General features: G+C 29.2%; 1 protein-coding gene across 2 annotated transcripts; it reads left to right on the top strand.

Annotated features, from left to right (window-relative positions):
- The first annotated feature begins 2,796 nt into the window (after nt 1–2,796).
- LOC107436221 (beta-secretase 1) lies at nt 2,797–13,381 on the top strand. 2 transcript variants are annotated; one of them, XM_087154254.1, is made up of 5 exons: nt 2,797–4,916; nt 7,382–7,423; nt 8,261–8,339; nt 9,871–10,030; nt 12,850–13,381. In XM_087154254.1, exon 1 carries the CDS (start codon nt 3,113–3,115, stop codon nt 4,502–4,504), a length of 1,392 nt encoding a protein of 463 aa, XP_087010380.1. In that variant the 5' UTR covers nt 2,797–3,112; the 3' UTR covers nt 4,505–4,916; nt 7,382–7,423; nt 8,261–8,339; nt 9,871–10,030; nt 12,850–13,381. The 2 variants fall into 2 exon arrangements, with proteins under 2 accessions (XP_087010380.1, XP_042907047.2); XM_043051113.3 differs by lacking the exon at nt 12,850–13,381 and having other exon boundaries at nt 9,871–10,131.
- Nucleotides 13,382–18,199: the final 4,818 nt, after the last annotated feature.

An 18,199-nucleotide genomic window follows, 5' to 3' on the forward strand; every position in this document is an offset into this window, starting at 1 on the left:
AGAAGGGAGCATAATAACTATTTAATGTCCTTCGGGTAAGGGTGTTCCAATCATAAATTTAAGTTTTAAATTCTTAAGTTAATATTAATTGATAATCTTAAAAATACAAATAACAATGCGTAAATTAAATACTTAATAAGGCAAATGAAATGCAATTAAACTGAACCTACTTTTTATATCAACGAAAGGGAAAAATCTTAAGCTTGAAACAATAAAACAGAATATGATTAAGAAACTTCAATTTTAAGCTTTAATCAAGCAAGTTAACTCCAAGAGTGTAAATGATCAGCAGCCGAAATATTAGTGCAAAGTTGCGCATGACGTAAACAGCAGTTTTTAAGACAGTATTTTGAAAGGGAGGAGAATCAAGGGTTTACAATAATTTTCAAAAGTTAAATTTAATGAGGTTATTTTTTTCTTTTATTTTTATTATTATTTTTAATTGAATAAGAATATTGAAGTTTGAACATTAAGCATTGCCTCAAAGTTTCGGTACAAAAAGGCTAATAGAAGTTTTTCTAGTTTTTAAACGAACTTCGTTTAAAATTTTATTTATTGCTTTTCTATTGTAATTTTATGTATTTTAGACGTATATTTGTTTGATAATTCAAATAAGACGTTAAAAGAAAGAAAACAGATTTAAAATACTATCGTCCGATTTTTTGAACGACTTAATTTAAATTTAATTAAACAGACTTTTACTCGCCCCCCCTTTAGAAAAACTTGTTTTTCTCTATATTAGCTCCTTTTATATATTTTTTATTTAAAATTTTTATTTTCAACAGTGTTTTGCCGATAATGTATAGAAAAAATTCTTGACACGAAAAAACTGCTGCAAAATTTCAGGAATGGTTGAGCATACCTGCTAAATCTTTTATAGCAGTGACAAAATTTAAATTGAGAGTTATAAAATTTTTACATCCTTTTAAAATATGTAATTTCACGTGACAAAATGCAAAATTTGAGCATAATCGGTTGAATGGTTTCTGAGAAATCGAATTTCAAATATACACAGGAACTATTCGATAGATTTAGCTCGATTTTGTATTTTGCCATGTAAAATTACGTACATAAAAATTGTATGAAAAATTGTATGCCTTATAATTCAAAAATTTTCCAGCTATTATTTAATAGCGCACTAAAAAATAATAAATATCTACTAAAGTTTATTTTCTGCATGCAATTATCTTTGGATAAACGAATTTTAAAATTATGTTCAAATTTTTTTTAACTCGCTTAAAAAAGTCTCCATGTATGGCGGAATATGCAAAATATAAAATTAAGATAGGGGCATCCAAACTTTGGATCACCCTCATAATCAAACTATAGGGACAATATTCCCCAGATCGTGGCTACCCCCTAATACAGAGAAAACACATTTTTGCGTTTAATTTTGTAACTTAAATAATCGCCTGCACTAATTAATTAGCATATTTGAGATCACCCTTTCGAAAAATTAAGATTGAGTTATAAAACGTGAAAATTCAGTCTTTAGATCAAAATCTATTCAGGGTGGTCTGTCTTTTATTTTGCACACTATACATCAAGTTCTGTGAACAAAATGTTTTTAAATTCACTCCAAAGATATGATTAAAAAAACTGTGGGTCTAGGTTTTGAATCCACCCAGCTTTAGAACGGGTACCAGCTTGTCAGGCAAATAAAAGCGGTGGGTGCACAATGCTGATTTTATTTTCACCATCACTCCTCTTTAGTCATAAATCGTGGAGTCTTAATATCGATGACCCTTTAACTCACAATAGACTGTTGGGCGAATTTTTTCTGTATATAAATATTTTAAATAAAATTCTCTTCACGCGGATATTTTATTGCTATACCATAATTAGGTTTGCAATAAGGTAAAATTAACAAGAGAAGGCCACTCATTTTAAAGGAACCGCAATGCATAGGACCCCTAAAGCCAAATTCGAAAAGGAAAAAAAAATTGTAAAAAACTATTGAAGAGTCAATTTTAAACTCCAGATTCAAATTTTTTAAATTTTTTTTTTTTTTAATGAGATTGTTTGAATGAAAATTTTAAAAAAAAGGTACTATTACTTATACTTATGTCGAGAAGCCTTTAAAAGAAAGTTTTCGTATTGTACTTTCGCAGACCTTAAAAAAACAATCCAAAAACATGGTCTTATGCTCGTTTATTTGCTTTCCCTTAAATGAGGTCCTTTGCAAAATATTTTTGTATTATTTATTAATATTTTCGCTGAAAAGGTTAATATTTGCTTTATTTCGTTTCCTTTGAAAAAGGTTTTCGCCTAATATTTCTGCTAACCTAATCATGACAGCAAACAAAAATGCAAAAAATAAGGTTTACAATTTGCTTGCTTTTTTAACCTAAATAACAATATTTTTTAAAAAAGATTTAAAAATCATTTAGTTTTCCTTTAAGGAGGAAAGGTTGGAAATTGGAATATTTTTAAGTCGTTGAAAAAAGATTTTTACTGCAAACCTTTTCGTAACAATGAAAGTAAAGTTAAAACTCAAGGTTGTCGTAAGGTTACATGCTTTCTGGGATTATATCAGAAGATCATATCATATCTTTATCTCGCCGTTTGATGATGCGCGGAATGCAACGAGAACAGAGTACGGAATGCAAGTAAAAAAAAAGCATCGATAAATAACTAAAACAAATGTTGACTTCAAACTCAACAGAATTACTTAATATCATTAATATTTTAATAAACACAGCAGATTTGAGCTCAAAAATTATAAAACTTATTTATTTTGTTAAAAACAAATTACCTGTTTCAAAATATTGCATCACAAAATAAGCAGCTGTATACTTTTTAACAGGAAATAAATCAGATCCAGAGTTCGAGATTGTTGTTGTTTACATTTATATTGAAAACACCATCTAATAGTTGACATGTTTCCCCATTGTGAAACTGAAGGAATCATTTTAATAATAAAAAAGTTTTTTGTTGGTACTTTTATTTCGTCTCAATAACGAGATGTTTTTTAATTGGAATTTTTGATGTTTTATTTATTAATTAAGTGTAAAAGACAAGAACTTTCCTCTTATTTTTCCCCCATAAAAGTTTGAATTCGGCGATACATTCATGCATGTTGTTTTAAAAATGTGAACTTTTGAGTGTGAAAATGTTGTTGAGTGTTCTTTCATTTGCCTTCTATTTGTATTGTTGTTGGTGCCAAGTACTGTACTATGAATACGATGTTGAAGGGGAAGCTCAACATGGATTTTATGTAACTATTACTATAGGTCGTCCACCACAAAATATAAAACTTTTAATTGATACTGGAAGTGCTAATTTCGCAGTAGCTGTCACTCCACCTCTGAAAAGCGGCAGCAATAATTTCTTTCGTTACTCTAACTCGAACACTTTTGTGAAAACAAGCTCTCATATAGCAATTCAATATGTTCAGGGTAATTGGAGTGGCTTTTTAGCCACCGATATAGTATATGTTGAAAAGAATCGCTACGTTAGGTGTGCCATAGCCTGTATGTCGGATGTGCATAATGTTTTCGACATCAATTCAATGTTCAGTGGCATATTGGGATTGGCCTATCCAGCTGTAGCTAAACCCAATTCATCCATCTCCCCATTCTTTGATGCCATCAGGAAGGCTCAAAATATAAACGACGTTTTTTCGATCAGTTTGTGCGGTCCTTCATTCTCGGACAGTCGCGGCTCGGATGGAAAATTGCACTTCGGGTTTATTTCTGCCAGGTACTATTCTGGCAAGATAATGTATTCTCCGATCACGAGAGAGCGTCTTTACGAAATAACTTTGACATCGCTGAGAGTGGGATCGAAAGAAATAGCCGTGAATTGTGAGGAATTAAATGATCCCAGATCGTCTGTGGATACGGGAACGACCCAACTACTCGTATCCAGTTTGGTGTATAATGAAATCATATCTAAAATAAAATTACACGTTAGTGAAGAAGAGAGTCAGTCGGGCGTCGTGGGAAATGTCAGTAAATTCTGGCTCAATGATACAGCAGCTTGTGTTCCTAAGATGTATTTTAATATTTCTCTTTTTCCTGACCTATTCATATCTTTTTACCACACTGATAACAGTTATTTTAATCTTGTTATATCACCTGAACTTTATCTACTTCCTTTTCAAGAGTTTTCCATCGAAAATACTTGTTTCACGCTCGGCATCGGCGTATCCGACGTTGGAACAATCGTCGGTTCCACTCTTTTGAAAGGGTATTACGTCGTTTTCGATCGAGCCAACAAGAGAATAGGCTTTGCTAACTCTAGTTTCTGTCTAAAAGAGATGAGCTTTGTTACGATGCCCAGTTTTTTAGACAGCGCCAACTTCTCGAATTGCAAATGTGTTGAGAACAATGTTCAGAATGATTCTATTACTGCTGGAACCATTATATTATTAGTGTTTATTTTAATACTGGCAGTTTTGTTGTTATACAGGATAATTGTATGGGTTCAAGCTATTAGGTTTCAGTATTCTAATAATCACTTAGACACTAGCAACTTAGTTGAGGAAGATGATAAACTATAAAACTAAATTTTTTTAAAACATTGTTGTGTGTCTACCACTACAAAAATACAATTCCAATTCACTACTATATAAGACGTGTTAACTCGATTCTATGTAGGTGTATCTTTAGATAGATGAAGGTTGACATTGTTGATAACTATTATCTCCACATTGGTGACCTGCAGATGTGATGTGAACACGCCTACCTTTACAGAACCTCCCACTTCGATTTGAATACACCTACTTCAATGAATGGTCCACATTGAACTATGGACTTGCTACTTATAACTGCGACATTATCCAGCTCATTGTGCTGTTGCTGCTCAGTCTAGTTCACACACAACATATACACTCGACAGCTAGCGGCAACACAGGAAGGACTTTCCAGAAGTCCAGGGTCCTGAAGTTTCAAGAAATCATCAATCACATTTATGTATAAAATTTCTTGTATATTTTATTTAGAAATATTAAAACTATAATTTATACTTGGCATCGCTTTCATTTGTAAATATTTTTTCTGTTAGAATAATAAATATGGTTAAAGATAAAAGTAAACTTATACATAATTATTCATTTAAATTATGCTGTCTATAATTTATTGAGAATTTCATGTTTTGAAAATATGAATGATTTAAATTTATAAAGACATAATTTTTTAGAAATGAGTAATTAATGATTTTACTCAAAAAAATTTCAGGATTTTAGAGTTGAGCTCACAATCACCCCTGGATATGTAATGTAGGGAAAATATTTATAAACTTCTGCAAGTTTATAATTACTTTCCTTATTAGCTTTCCCTACTAACTAACTTTGTAAATAATATATTAAGTATGTAAATAAATAAATTTATAAACATTATACCTTTCAATGTAAGGGACAAATCAATATGATCCATTTTGCCTATGGAAAGAATGAAGTTAATATCAATAGGTACAAGAACTGAAATGATTGCTACTCCTAAAAACTGAGATTTTTTTCCCTATAAAAGGTTATGCCAATTCAGTCCTATGCATGTTGTGATAATTTAGTAATTTTTATTGTGAATGTCCTTCTTTTAGCATCCCTGTTTCATTCTCTTTTTGCATGCTTTGTAGAAATCTCTTCTTCTTCCTTCTGTAGTTGCATGAAGATGCTCATACTTTATGTGTAGATTGGAAAACTCTCCTGGTTAGTACATTTTATTTTTGAAGAGCCTTCTACATTGTCAGAACTGAACAAAAGAACAATTGCAAGATTTATATTATTTATTGACCTATCCATAACATCAACAGACTCATAAAAACTTGAGAGTATTTGCCAAATGAACTTCAATTTAAATGTTAGTTGGTCATCACTGTCCATGCTTCAAAAATGCTGCTCTGAAAAAAAAAGGAACTGTGATTTCTATCCCACACAGCGGTAATAATAGAAGTTGGTGACGTTCCCGGCCACAAAAATTATCTCACTTCATTAATAATATTAGTGTGTAGAAATAAAATTCTCCCACAGTGATCGTAAAGACACGAATCCCAGCAGAACACTGAAGTTAAGCATCACCGGCTGCCGTCAGTAAGAGGGTGGGTGACCACTTAGATCAGCCTGCGTATGGACCGAGGGTGCTTGGTATCAGTCCTTGTTAGACTATTCTACAGTAAAGTAATAGACTTAGCCCGCAGGTCGTCTGGCTATCAAGGAAGAAGATCAAAGTTGCGATGGTATGTCTTTGGATCATCCTCAGGGATGTTTCTCAAACCATTGATCTTAAGTCCATTTTCTTAAGTCTTTCGACCAAGGTGAAAAATGAAAGGATAAAATTTTTTCTTAATTTTTATACCCAATCTAAAGGTTTTGTATTCTCACTATGTAAATTAATGATAATTTTTTTTATTGCATAATAAATTTTTTTTTATTTGGAAAAATAACTAACATTTTAAAGACATTTTTTAGTTTATTACAATATTATTTTTTTAAAGCAGTCATTGAACTTTAATTACATTGCCTTGTAATTTTGTACCCAATGCAGAGTATTGCTAGAAATTTGCCTTTGTGAAGGACTTTTTAAAGGAACTAACCTGCATTTACGTTACATGGGAAGGATAACTACTCTCGGGTAGCGGGACAATAAGTGAACGCTAACCCATGATCCGTTTACCACTGAGAATGTTTTACGTCAGCTCTCAGAATGTTTTACGTCAGAACACTCTATCCCCTGAGCCACCACAGCTCTTTAAAAAAATATTTTATTTTATAACTGTCGTTGAGCAGCTGACTCAATTTTTTGGGCTCAATTTTTTGGGCAGCTGACTCAACTATTAATGTTCAACTCCATAGCCTTGGAATTTTGAACCCAATCTAAAAAGACAAGTTAACTCCTTGATCAAATACTTTGAGAAATTATGCCTTCTTTGAGAACAAGTACAATATTATTTTATTTTATAGCTGTCGCTGAGCAGCCCACCTAATTTTGGGTTTAGGACTAGTAATGTTCAACTCCGCAGCCTTATAATTTTGAAGCAATCCAGAAGACAAGGAAACTCCTGGATCAGTTCCCCCAGAGGTATGACTAGTTATGGAAACATGGAGAACTTTGTAACCCAACGGATTTAACATGCGCTCGTCAATATTTTCCATCCAAGTAGTCTTTTCCCGGCGGGGATCGAACCCTCAACCTAATTCAGTGCTCAACCAGCCACAAAACATATACTTGTTTGTCTTTCAGAAAGAGTGAAGCCAGTAGTTGAAAAATATTTAATAATGCTACGTCTGTTAATTATAAAAAATTCTTATTAAATATTATATTTATATTGAATTATGTTTTCTTTATTTTAATTTCTCAAAGTGCTGTTTATTTAAAATCTTTTTTCCAATTTTTCTCTTTTCGCAAAATTTTAATGGAATTTTTAAATGTTTATTTTACAGAGTGTTGGCATTGATAAGGGCAGTATACCTGATCTAACCAAGGTAAGTCATAATGCTATGCTTTAAATCAATTCAACTTGAACTCTAAAATGTTCCTAAGAGGAAATTTAAGTAGCAAAATCCGCTTTAAACACACAGGCAGTAATGCTTTCTAAATTGCAATATTTCACTATAAGTTTTCTTCACTTTTTTCTTATTTTATTTGAATTGTCGTTCTACAGCCGACCCAATTTTGAGTTTAAGGCTACCTATGTTAAACTCCTTATCCTTGCAATTTTGAACCCTATCCAGAAGACAAATGAATTCCTTGATCAGTTATTGGGAGAAATTCGCCTCTGTGGAGGACTTTTGATGGAACTAACCCGCATTTGTGTTACATGGAGAGGAAACCACAGAAACCTCCCATGGTTAGCCTAACGGCAAGGGGACTTCAACCCATGATCCGTCTACCATCCAGGATATTTAACGTCATCGGTGTGTTTGGCATTAGCCGAAATGCAGAATTCGAATTCCAACCATCACTATGTGGGATTCATACCCGTCTAACCTCTTTGGGAAACAAGCGCTCTATCCCCTGAGCCACAACAAGTAATCGTTTTATATATGTTTATTTAGTTTTGCCCTTGTCATTTTTAAAATACTGTTTATTTTCAATAGCAAGTAAACTTATTTCATAATTTTTGCTTTATGCATATGAATGAGCAAAACTGAAAATAAATTATCCAATTCATTTCATCAGTTACAGAAAGGAAAGGAATTTTGATATTATCAGATTCGAAAAAATCAGGGATTTTTTTTTCTGAGTGTTTGAGCCCACCCTATGATTAATAGTTAAATTTAAGCTATACTATGCCTTACAACAATTTACTTTGTTTTTAGGCTTCGTGTCCTTTGCTAGAAGAAATGGAAAATCACCTTACATATATTTGGAAGGAAAAAAAAGTCAAACAGTTGCCAAGTAACTACATATTTGTTTGAACGAATAATACTAAATTTGTCTTTTTTTATTATTATATACAATTTGGTGTCAGTCATAAAAAATCTTTGATATTGTATTAGTCGCTAAACTTCACTTTATAATTGAATATTAGTGAAAATTCATTGAAATTAAATTTTAATTTTAATCTTATTATATTTAAATTGATGTACAAAATATATCTTAAATACCTGAAAGTTTTCTTGAAGATATACATATTATTCTATTTTTTTAATATGTATATCACGATGAATTCTTTTTGTATAGTAAGATTCATGTTAAAATAATGGTTCACTTCTTAATAACAATTTTTTGAGAAATAGGCTAGTGCTTTCAATATTTACGTAACTAATAAACGACTAAAAATAACTTGCCCATAAATGATCATATTGTAAAACCCATTGGACTCAGAGTCTGTTCAGAAGAGGTTTTTGAGAAATCTTATGTTGTAAACTGTTCTATTAATTGAGCAGTGAGTTATTGCAGTCCAGGAATCGTGCTCTAAATGACTTACTATAACTAAATGAAATAGACAAAAACATTCAAAGAAATATCACTTTTGTGACTTCCTTTTTTGCCCCATACGAAAATTTGTTGTTCTCTTTATTCTATTATACATTGTTTTTAAAAACCATACTTACATTCAAATCAAATTCTAAAAATTTACGAAAAACAAACTCGTGGAATGTTTTACTTCAAGGAATTTAAGAAAGCTTTTTTAAATGTCTACTACTAGTTGTCTCCAGTTTGAAAAAGGTCTCTATTAATTTTTATTCATAAAAGATTGTCAGCAATTAAAAGTAAAAAAAATTATCTATAGTGTGAGTAGTCTGTATAATGTGAAGTTTCGCTGTATTTTGTTAAGCTGATCATTAAAATTTATTACAATACCACCCTTTATTTTACAGAGTGCGTAGCGTTTTTTAAAAGTGCTAATTTTTGATTTATGTTTCTAAAAGCCCTTAAAGGTGCTTTTTTTAATCGGGGTTTGTAAAAAGTGGTTAATTTTTTATGTTTTATAAAGAGATCTTCTTTTTTCTTTGCCGTGTCGATTATCATTCTAAATTACAAAAAATTTACGATTTTCACAATTTTTTCTGCATTGTTTATCAGAAACTAGTTACTTTATGATGATTATGTAAAGTTTTTAAATTTTATTGATTTTTAATTTTTGATGATTTTGATTTTTTTTTTAGTTTATAAATTAAGAACTTTAAGCAATAGAAAAAAATAATTTTTATTACTGCACAGATCCTAATTATGATTTTTTTCATTTTTTGGAAAGTGATTAAAAATATTTTTTGAGCGCTTAAAAGGTGCTTATTTTTTGTTGAAAAATCTGGCTACATCATTTATGTAGTTTCTCCCCCTACATCATTTTTTTTTTATTATTTATGATTTTAAAAAAGTGTACTCTTTAAATTATAAATATTATATTATTAGTTCATAAGCTTTTATTATTTACACAAAGAAAAAATATTACATAGTTTAAGAAATTTCATTAACCTTTTAGGACAAATTCAGTTCAGTGTGCAGTGTCTGCTCTGAGCTCTACTAGTTCTGCTTTAGCAAACAGTGCTCATGAAATCTCTCACGAGCTGAATGGCCTGACAGTGGATGAGAGTATGAGGAGGGCTGTTGAAGAAGAAGCTGCCATCATGAATCAATTGAAGGTTGTATAATCACTTGTAAAAGTTGCATGAATCTCGCTGCATTTCATATTTTGAGCATTCGGGAATGCCTATTAATGACCATTAAAATCGTCTCAAAGGACTGCAGACTTATTTATGCATCTTGCATGACTCTTGCTTCACTTCATTGCCAGGATTCTCACTCCACAGAGAAAACCGGGAAAATACAAGGAATTTAAAAATCACCTAAAATAATAGGGAATTTTGTTTCTTATTTTCGTCTTTTAAAAAATGGTGACCACTCTTAAGGATATTTCAACTATACTAAACTGTTTAATTTACTGCAGCATTATTGAAGTATCTTCAGCTGTTTCTTTTTGTCAATTTCTACTGTAAATTCATACTCTCCCTATATCTCATTCAAATTTTCAACCATTTATAAAATACTTTTTATTTATCCACTCAAGTTCAAATACATTTTTTTAAACGTGTAGTGGATGACACTTAATGTTAATACAGTTTTTATCAAATGTTAATTCATAAATTAAATAGGGATGAGCAAAAAACGAAATGGAGTTTTCTAATTGGTTAAGCATTAGTCATTGTTTTAAATTTTACTATAAGTGATTTCAGTTTTTCACTTATTTTAAAAAAAAAATCAGTGTTAATTTCTAACTTATAGCTCTATTTGAACAAAAAAAAAATAGTTTATTGAGTACATTTAAATGTTTAATTATTTTATATTCACTCTCAGATCAATTCAATAAATAACATTACCTGGTAGCAAATGGGGTCCACATCACCAAATTTATACTTTAATAGTTGTCCGATACCAGGCACCTTTTTTTCTCTTCCAATTACTACTTATTAGTTTATACTCTCTCAATATATCTTGTTCAAATTTTCAATCGTTAATAAAATACTTTTTATTCATCCACTCAAATTCAAATAAATTTTTTTAAACTTATAGTGAAAGACACTTGATGTGAATGCAGTTTTTTCAAATATTAATTTATTAATTAAATTTAATTAATTAATTTTAGTTTTCGTGGGAGAAAAAATTTTAATTATATAATGAAAAGTAACTAAAATAAAATTTTCTTCTTCTGATCTAAGTAGGAATTGACTTTAAAATTTTTTTTATATTACTTGTTTAAGTATGTTCCCTTTTTTTCTCTAAGTTTTCCCAGAAATTAAAACTGGTATAGTTAGCCCAATATAGCTCGCACAAGAGCACAGTAATTATGTTTCCTCTTACTATCTGGCGTATAATATGTTCAGGGAAAATACAAAGAATTTTTTTTTCCTGATTTGAGAGGCAACTCTAACTGTATTTATATCATTTAGGAACACCCATTAGAATCATTAAAATTGTCTCATTGAATAACTGATAATAAAACGCTACTGAAAACTTTCTCCTAGAATGATGAATGCTGGATCATTTACGACTTTTGCGTGAATTTCGCTGCACGTTATTGTTTTTTAAAGCTTTCATGGTTCTCAGTTACAATCATCAAAATTGAATAACTATCAACAAAATAATGCTGATAATCCCTTGTGATGAATTGAATACTGATTGAATAACTATCAACAAAATAATGCTGATAATCCCTTGTGATGAATTGAATCATTTATATATGCTGCTTGACTTTTCCCTTATCATGTTTGCGTTTTTATCAATTTTTTTAATACAGTAAAGAAATATGCCATTTATCATCAAAACTCATTTTCACATAAATTAACACTCCTATATGAGTGTTAACATTTCCAATATAATATCGCGACCCAAATGAATGCTATTTTTTCAATGAAACTACATCATGCTTTATATAATCTTGGATTACACAGTTAAACAACTCTAACACTCAAGGAGATTATATAAATTTATTTTGGAATTTCCTTTACCTCACAAGAAATCTTCTCCTTTATATTATTTACTGAGTGGTCGTTTTTTTTAAAGTTATTTTATAAACTAGTGGGCTAGTGGCTTATAGCACTTATAAAAAATAGTGCCAAGTATATAAGACATGCTAACTCAATTCGATCTTGAGAAACCTTTTGATAGATAACAACTCTCCCTAAAGGTTTATATTATAAATAATAAACTAATAAAAAATATTGATATTAGAGATTATAGAGGAAAGGGTTATATTTTAAGAGCATATAGTAATGGTCAGAGATGATTGTGCTCCGGAAAAAATTTAGATTTCCGAATTTTTCGCCAACCGTGTTCTGGAAATCCAAGGTCCAGAAGTTTTAACAAATCACTGATCTCATTAATGTATAAAAGCTCTTGTATATTTTATTTAAAAATATTAGAACTATAATTTATACTTGGCATCTCTTTCATTTGTAAATATTTTTCTGGTAGAATAATAAAAGTGATTAGAGATAAAATTAAACATAATTATTAATTTAAATTGGGCTGTCTATAATTTATTTGGAATTTCATGTTTTGAAAATTTGAATGAATTAAATTTATAAAGACATTAATTTTTTGAAATGCATCAATAATGATTTCACCCACGGAATTTTCAGAATTTTTGAGTTGAGCTCACAATTACCTTGAATGGTATAAGTTACAAATAAAAAAATATTTTAATAATATTGGATAATCAGATAGATGTACAATTAAACAAGATTTCGTGTTAGTTACATAAATAATAATTGAGTGCATATGTAATAATTTAGTTATAAAACTTAATCCGGGAAATTTACTTTTGCATTGTTAGTTGTGCACAAAACCATACTCCTGCATGTACTAGTCATAAAAATAAAGCGATTGTTACATAAACTGGCATCCCTGTTTTTCTTTTTCACTCTCTTAATGCATGCTTTGTAGTTGCTTCTTCCTCCTGTAGTCGCATGAAGAAGCTCATACTTTATCTGTAGATTGAAATACTATCCTGGTTAGTACATCTCCTTCAATTCTTTAAGAAGAGTATATCTCCTAAGTATTCCTATATCTCCTAAACTTCTCCTAAGTATTTTATGCTTACTTTAGATAGGATTATTTATTTTAATTTCTGTGCTTGCTTGAAAGTGTTCTATGGTTTGATCAGAAAATGTGTTGTATCTGTATTTTTTTTCTTTATTTGTAGTTAAAACCCATTTTAAAAATCATAGGTCTTGATATTAAAATATATTAAGTGTTCATATTTTGTACACATGCTTAAATTGTTTTGCAATCTCGCTACTTTATTAATTAATTTTAATGTACTGGGAGATAATCTGACAGCCTGGATCACCCCTGTGATCTTTTTAAAAGAAAATGTATTTTCAGTTGAAAAATTCATTTTTTATTGTTTAAGTACTAATTTTTATCAACTAAAATAGTTTTGATTCACTTAACAAATTTTATAATTTTTATTTATTTTTATAAGTTTATTTTTATAAGTTTTTAAATTCGGATGATCCAAAAATGCCAGATATTTTTAAAGTGCCATCAGTCTAAAAAGTTATCGAGTTGTTTAAATTTTCGTGCATAAAAATAGCAAAACAAATAGTAGTTTTAATAGTTTCTTTAACATGGCACATTTTTATTAATAAAACTTGTTAAGGTTGTACGAAACATTTTAGTATGAATGCAATTTCTTTTAAAACTTGCTTATTTTATTTTAAAGAATAATAATCAATTGCAATAATGAACAATATTTTGTGTTACGACAATAGAGTGCAACGAAGACAAGATATCTCGTCCGTGGCGATGAATGAGTTAAACCATACTTCGTTAGAGCATTGATAAAAATTAAAGAATAATCTAGAGTTAGAAAATAATAGTAACCATTAAGATAATAAAAAAATTACTCTTAGGAAAGAAATCATGCAAACGATATGAAAAAACATAGGATTAAAGTCCAATGTGATGGATTTTCCTAGGAATTCCGCAAAAAAAAAAAAAAAAAAATGAATGTTTAAAGATCTCAGTGAAAAAATTTAAAAATCTCATATTTTAAATATGATTATCCTATACTATGATGAAATTAAATAGCTAATGAATATACAGTCAAACCCCGCTATAGTGAACATGGTTTATAGTGAACTCCCGGATATAGTGAACTAAATGTCCACTCCCCTGCCTTGCTACTCATGTATAATGTTATTCTTTGTGGATATAATGAACCAAAAAAAGAGAGGAAGTTGGATATTATGAACTTTCTTCTGATTTCGACTGATTTATTTTCTTCATTTTTTTGTAATAATTTTGAAATTTCAACTTGAAAATAAATTCATATACCGATTTTTAAAACCATTTATAGCATAGAATGTAGCAATAAGCATTTTTTCTTATTTGCTTCATTATTGAATACCATTATTCAATTATTTCATCATTCAAAGAAGCCACAATCTTACAGTATCTGGACAAATGCTTCAAGTCAAAATCTATGAATTTGCTAAGAAAGTTGGTGAGACTACTTTTATGAAACAGGTTTAAAAAGCGGAATAACATAAATTCAGGCTTTCAGAATAACATAAATTCAGGCTTTCAGAATAACATAAATTCAGGCCTTATTCTAATTAGTAATATATTAGTGAAGTTTCCTTTCACATCTAGAATAGCTTTTATATGTTCGTAAATAAATGTAACTAGTTTTTTTTTGTCTGATCAAATTCGAGCAGAATATTTTTTATAAAATTTGACAGAAACTTTTTCAACACTCAATTGTAAATTTATGAATTTTTCTACAAATTTTAAAATTTTAATCGCAGATATGAAGTCTTTCTTTTATGTATTTTATCGCATATTACACATTTACAGCATTTTATCGCATATTGCAATAGGACACAATATATTAATTTAACAATATTCATTACTGATTTACCTCTTATGATGACTAATAATCAACTATTGTTTTATTATGACCATGAGGCGTTTTTAAATGATAAAGGAAAATATTACGGTGAAGCAAAAATTAAAATATAATTTTGCTGTCTCAAATTTGATACTAAATTGCAAATAAATATATAGAAAATGAAATGAAAAATAATTAAATAAAAAAATTAAAGCAACAGATGATCATTTTAATTCTGAAATCGGAAAACATTTAATTTTTGTTACTATTTCATTATTGATATTTTAAAAATAAACTTTTGCTTTGTTTTTAAAATATTCCATGCAGTTTTGCTTAAGATTAGATTATACATCTTATTATCTGAAAAATTCATTTAAATTAATGAATTTTTATTGCCCATTTCAATAACAGTTATAAGTAAACAAAGACTTTCGGGAGCCAACTATAATTATAAAAATTTATTAATATATAATCACCTGAAACGGTTTTCCTTTTTGCTTAATGAAAATATGTTAAACAATACCTATCCAAGGTCTTATTGGTCATTCTATTTTGCCATTTTCTAGTACACTTTGAGCAAAAACTACTTTAAGTAACACATTAAAAAAACTGTATTCAATAAAAACAATATATTCTACAAGTTAAACGTATTTTTCCTCCACATGTCTTAATTTCCTAAACATTAATGTTGTACCAAAACATTAAAAAATAAATAAAAAATCTTGCAAAATTGTGAAAATAAATTTTTTTTTCAAGATGCTAAAAAAATAAGATTTTAAATAAAATATTTTGTAATATAGACACTTTTTTTGTACACATCCTACACTTAATAAGAGAAAAGAAACAGACCTGGAAGTTTAAGATTGTTACTTGGAAAACCGGGAAAAATCAGGGAAATTTGAAATGTAATTTGAGTGGCCACCCTGCTCATAAAAGTTGCCAAACCTGAAAAATGTTTCACGACTAATCAAAATAAAATTCTGAAAATATTTTTCATTATGAATCTAGCATTATTTTATATCTGATGCTGAAAAAAATATATAAAAATTTAAATTATAATATGTTAGATGATAGATAATTTTTAAAATGAGGAATAGTTTGTAACATTTTATGATTTTCAACTTTTTTGTTTCACAATATTTTATGTTTTCTAATGTTATGTTTGTAACATGTTATGTCCATATATTAAACCATTTTATTTTGCATTTGAAATTTGTTAATGAAAACTTTTTCCTCTATTTTGTTTTGGAAATTAGACTGCAAAATTATCGGTGTAGGTGTCTATAATCAACTAGAAATATCCTAAGTTTAGATTTAGAAAACTTATTAATTTGAAAGAGCACCACTGTACTTTGGGTAAACTAGACCACTTTCTTTAGATCTGAAATCTTTTTTTTTATTAAAAAAAAACTAACGAGATTGATGATGAATTTTTTTTTATAAAATAATTGAAATTTTTTTTAAACTGTTTTAAATGTGTTGAGAAAATAATTGATAAAAATATTTTTTTCAATTTCTCAGAATTTTTTTTTATGTGGACCTCTGATGCCCAAATCTTTTGTGCTTAATGCTTGCATATATTATGTCATATATTTTTGTACAAATTTTATTAAATTATTTATAATTAATGGAGATAATTAAATTGCAAATTCTTTTACCAAAACTTATATTTTGGTTATTATAATTAAAAATATTTAAAGATTGTCATTTTATTTCAAAATTTAGAACTGGTGGTCATCAGTGGGGTTCTTCAAAAATTTCTTCTAGAACTGGTGGTGTGAACTGGAGTGCAAATACACCTGTGTCAAACTATGTTGGTGTGCCACAGAATGTACCACTTGTGGTAAGAACGATATTTTTATAAAAATTTATTTTAATATCTTTTCAAGGTTGCTTCAATTTTTTATTTTTTAAAAAAATGAAACAAACTTGTATTTTTGCCCTCTATGTTACCTTACTTGTTTGGCAAGAATTTATACTTAAAGCGTATATCAAGTTTAATTAAGTTTGCATAAGTGAAATTTCAAGAATGATAATTATAGCATGTTTCTTTGTAAAAATGTAATATTACATTAACTTGCATATTGTATGACTTTAAAAAAGTGTTTATAAAATTTTATTTGATTTTTTAAGATGTTTGTGCACTTCAAATTTCAGAAACATTATTCACTTTTGTCCTCAGAGAAAGCTATTTCTTTTATTTTCTAACAGTTCTAACAGTTGATATAACCTCTCTTCAGAACTCCTGAGGACTGAAATTAGTCTTGAGAAAACGCAAGAGACCAGAATGCCATAGGATAATTAATATCTTTCCAATTTGATTTTTGAATTTATCAAGAAAAAAAATTATTTCTTCCTTAAAGAATTAAACAAACATACCTGCCAAATCTCCTGCATTTTACGACTATCTCCTGTTAACCTATATGTTCTCAAATTTTTCCGTATTTGTTCAAGAAATTTAAGAAGGAAAATTTGGTGATAAAATATCCACTGATGGCAAAAATAATTATCTTATTACTCAACAAATGATACTATTGCTAGTACTGTAGTATGCTGAATGTTAATAGTTTAAGAATAGGCCAGGATAGCCTGGTTGGTAGGGCACTTGGCCCATGTCCTAGAGTTTGTCGGTTCGATTATAAGCCAACCGAAGACCGTGTAGTGAATGGTGACTGATGCACGTTAAATCTGTCGAGTCGCAAAGTCCTACATGCTTCCATAACAAATCAATATCTCTGGGGGTACTGATCCAGGAGCTCCCTCGTCTTCTGGATTGGGATCAAAATTACAGAGTTGAACGTTGGCAATCGTAAACCCGGAATTGGGTCAGCTGTTCAAATAAAATAGTTTAAGTACTTATAAATAATGGTTTTAAAAAAATCTTCTTTAAATTAAGATTTGTATGCATATTTTTTACTTCGTTAACTGTAAGTGCTTATATTATTTCTAAATTTGATTTTTTACTTTTTGACTTACATGATTATGCATCATGTAATAAATAGTTAAGTCTTTGTCTTACTTACAAATGGAACTTAAAAACAAGCTTGACTCAGAATCACAGCTTCAGGTCAACATAAACATGATATTTTTAGGTTTTTATGGCTGGTTATTTAAAAATTATTATGTACTCTTACTTTTAATTTTATGTCTGTCAGTTTGATCTAAAGTAACTGACAAGAAGTAAAATTTTATTTATTGATACGATATCCGTTTACTTTCAGATAAGTAAATCTATCATTACTCGCTAGGCTATTTGGTTAGATAAATTTTTTTTAATCGGAGGCCTCCCAACATATTTTAGACAGGGAAAAAGAGGACCACTTGTAGGTAAAAAGAAGACCTATGAGAACCACTTCAAGACTGAAAAAAAAAGAAAGAAAAGAATTTAGTTCTTAGTACCATTTACAAATAAAACAAT

The sequence above is a fragment of the Parasteatoda tepidariorum genome, chromosome 10 (genome assembly GCF_982258835.1).
Source record: "Parasteatoda tepidariorum strain Cologne lab strain chromosome 10, Ptep-v5.0, whole genome shotgun sequence".
NCBI classification, from domain to species: domain Eukaryota; kingdom Metazoa; phylum Arthropoda; class Arachnida; order Araneae; family Theridiidae; genus Parasteatoda; species Parasteatoda tepidariorum.

Excerpts from the sequence above, each read along its gene's own strand:
- LOC107436221 (XM_087154254.1), top strand. The coding sequence starts at position 3,113 with ATGTTGTTGAGTGTTCTTTCATTTGCCTTCTATTTGTATTGTTGTTGG.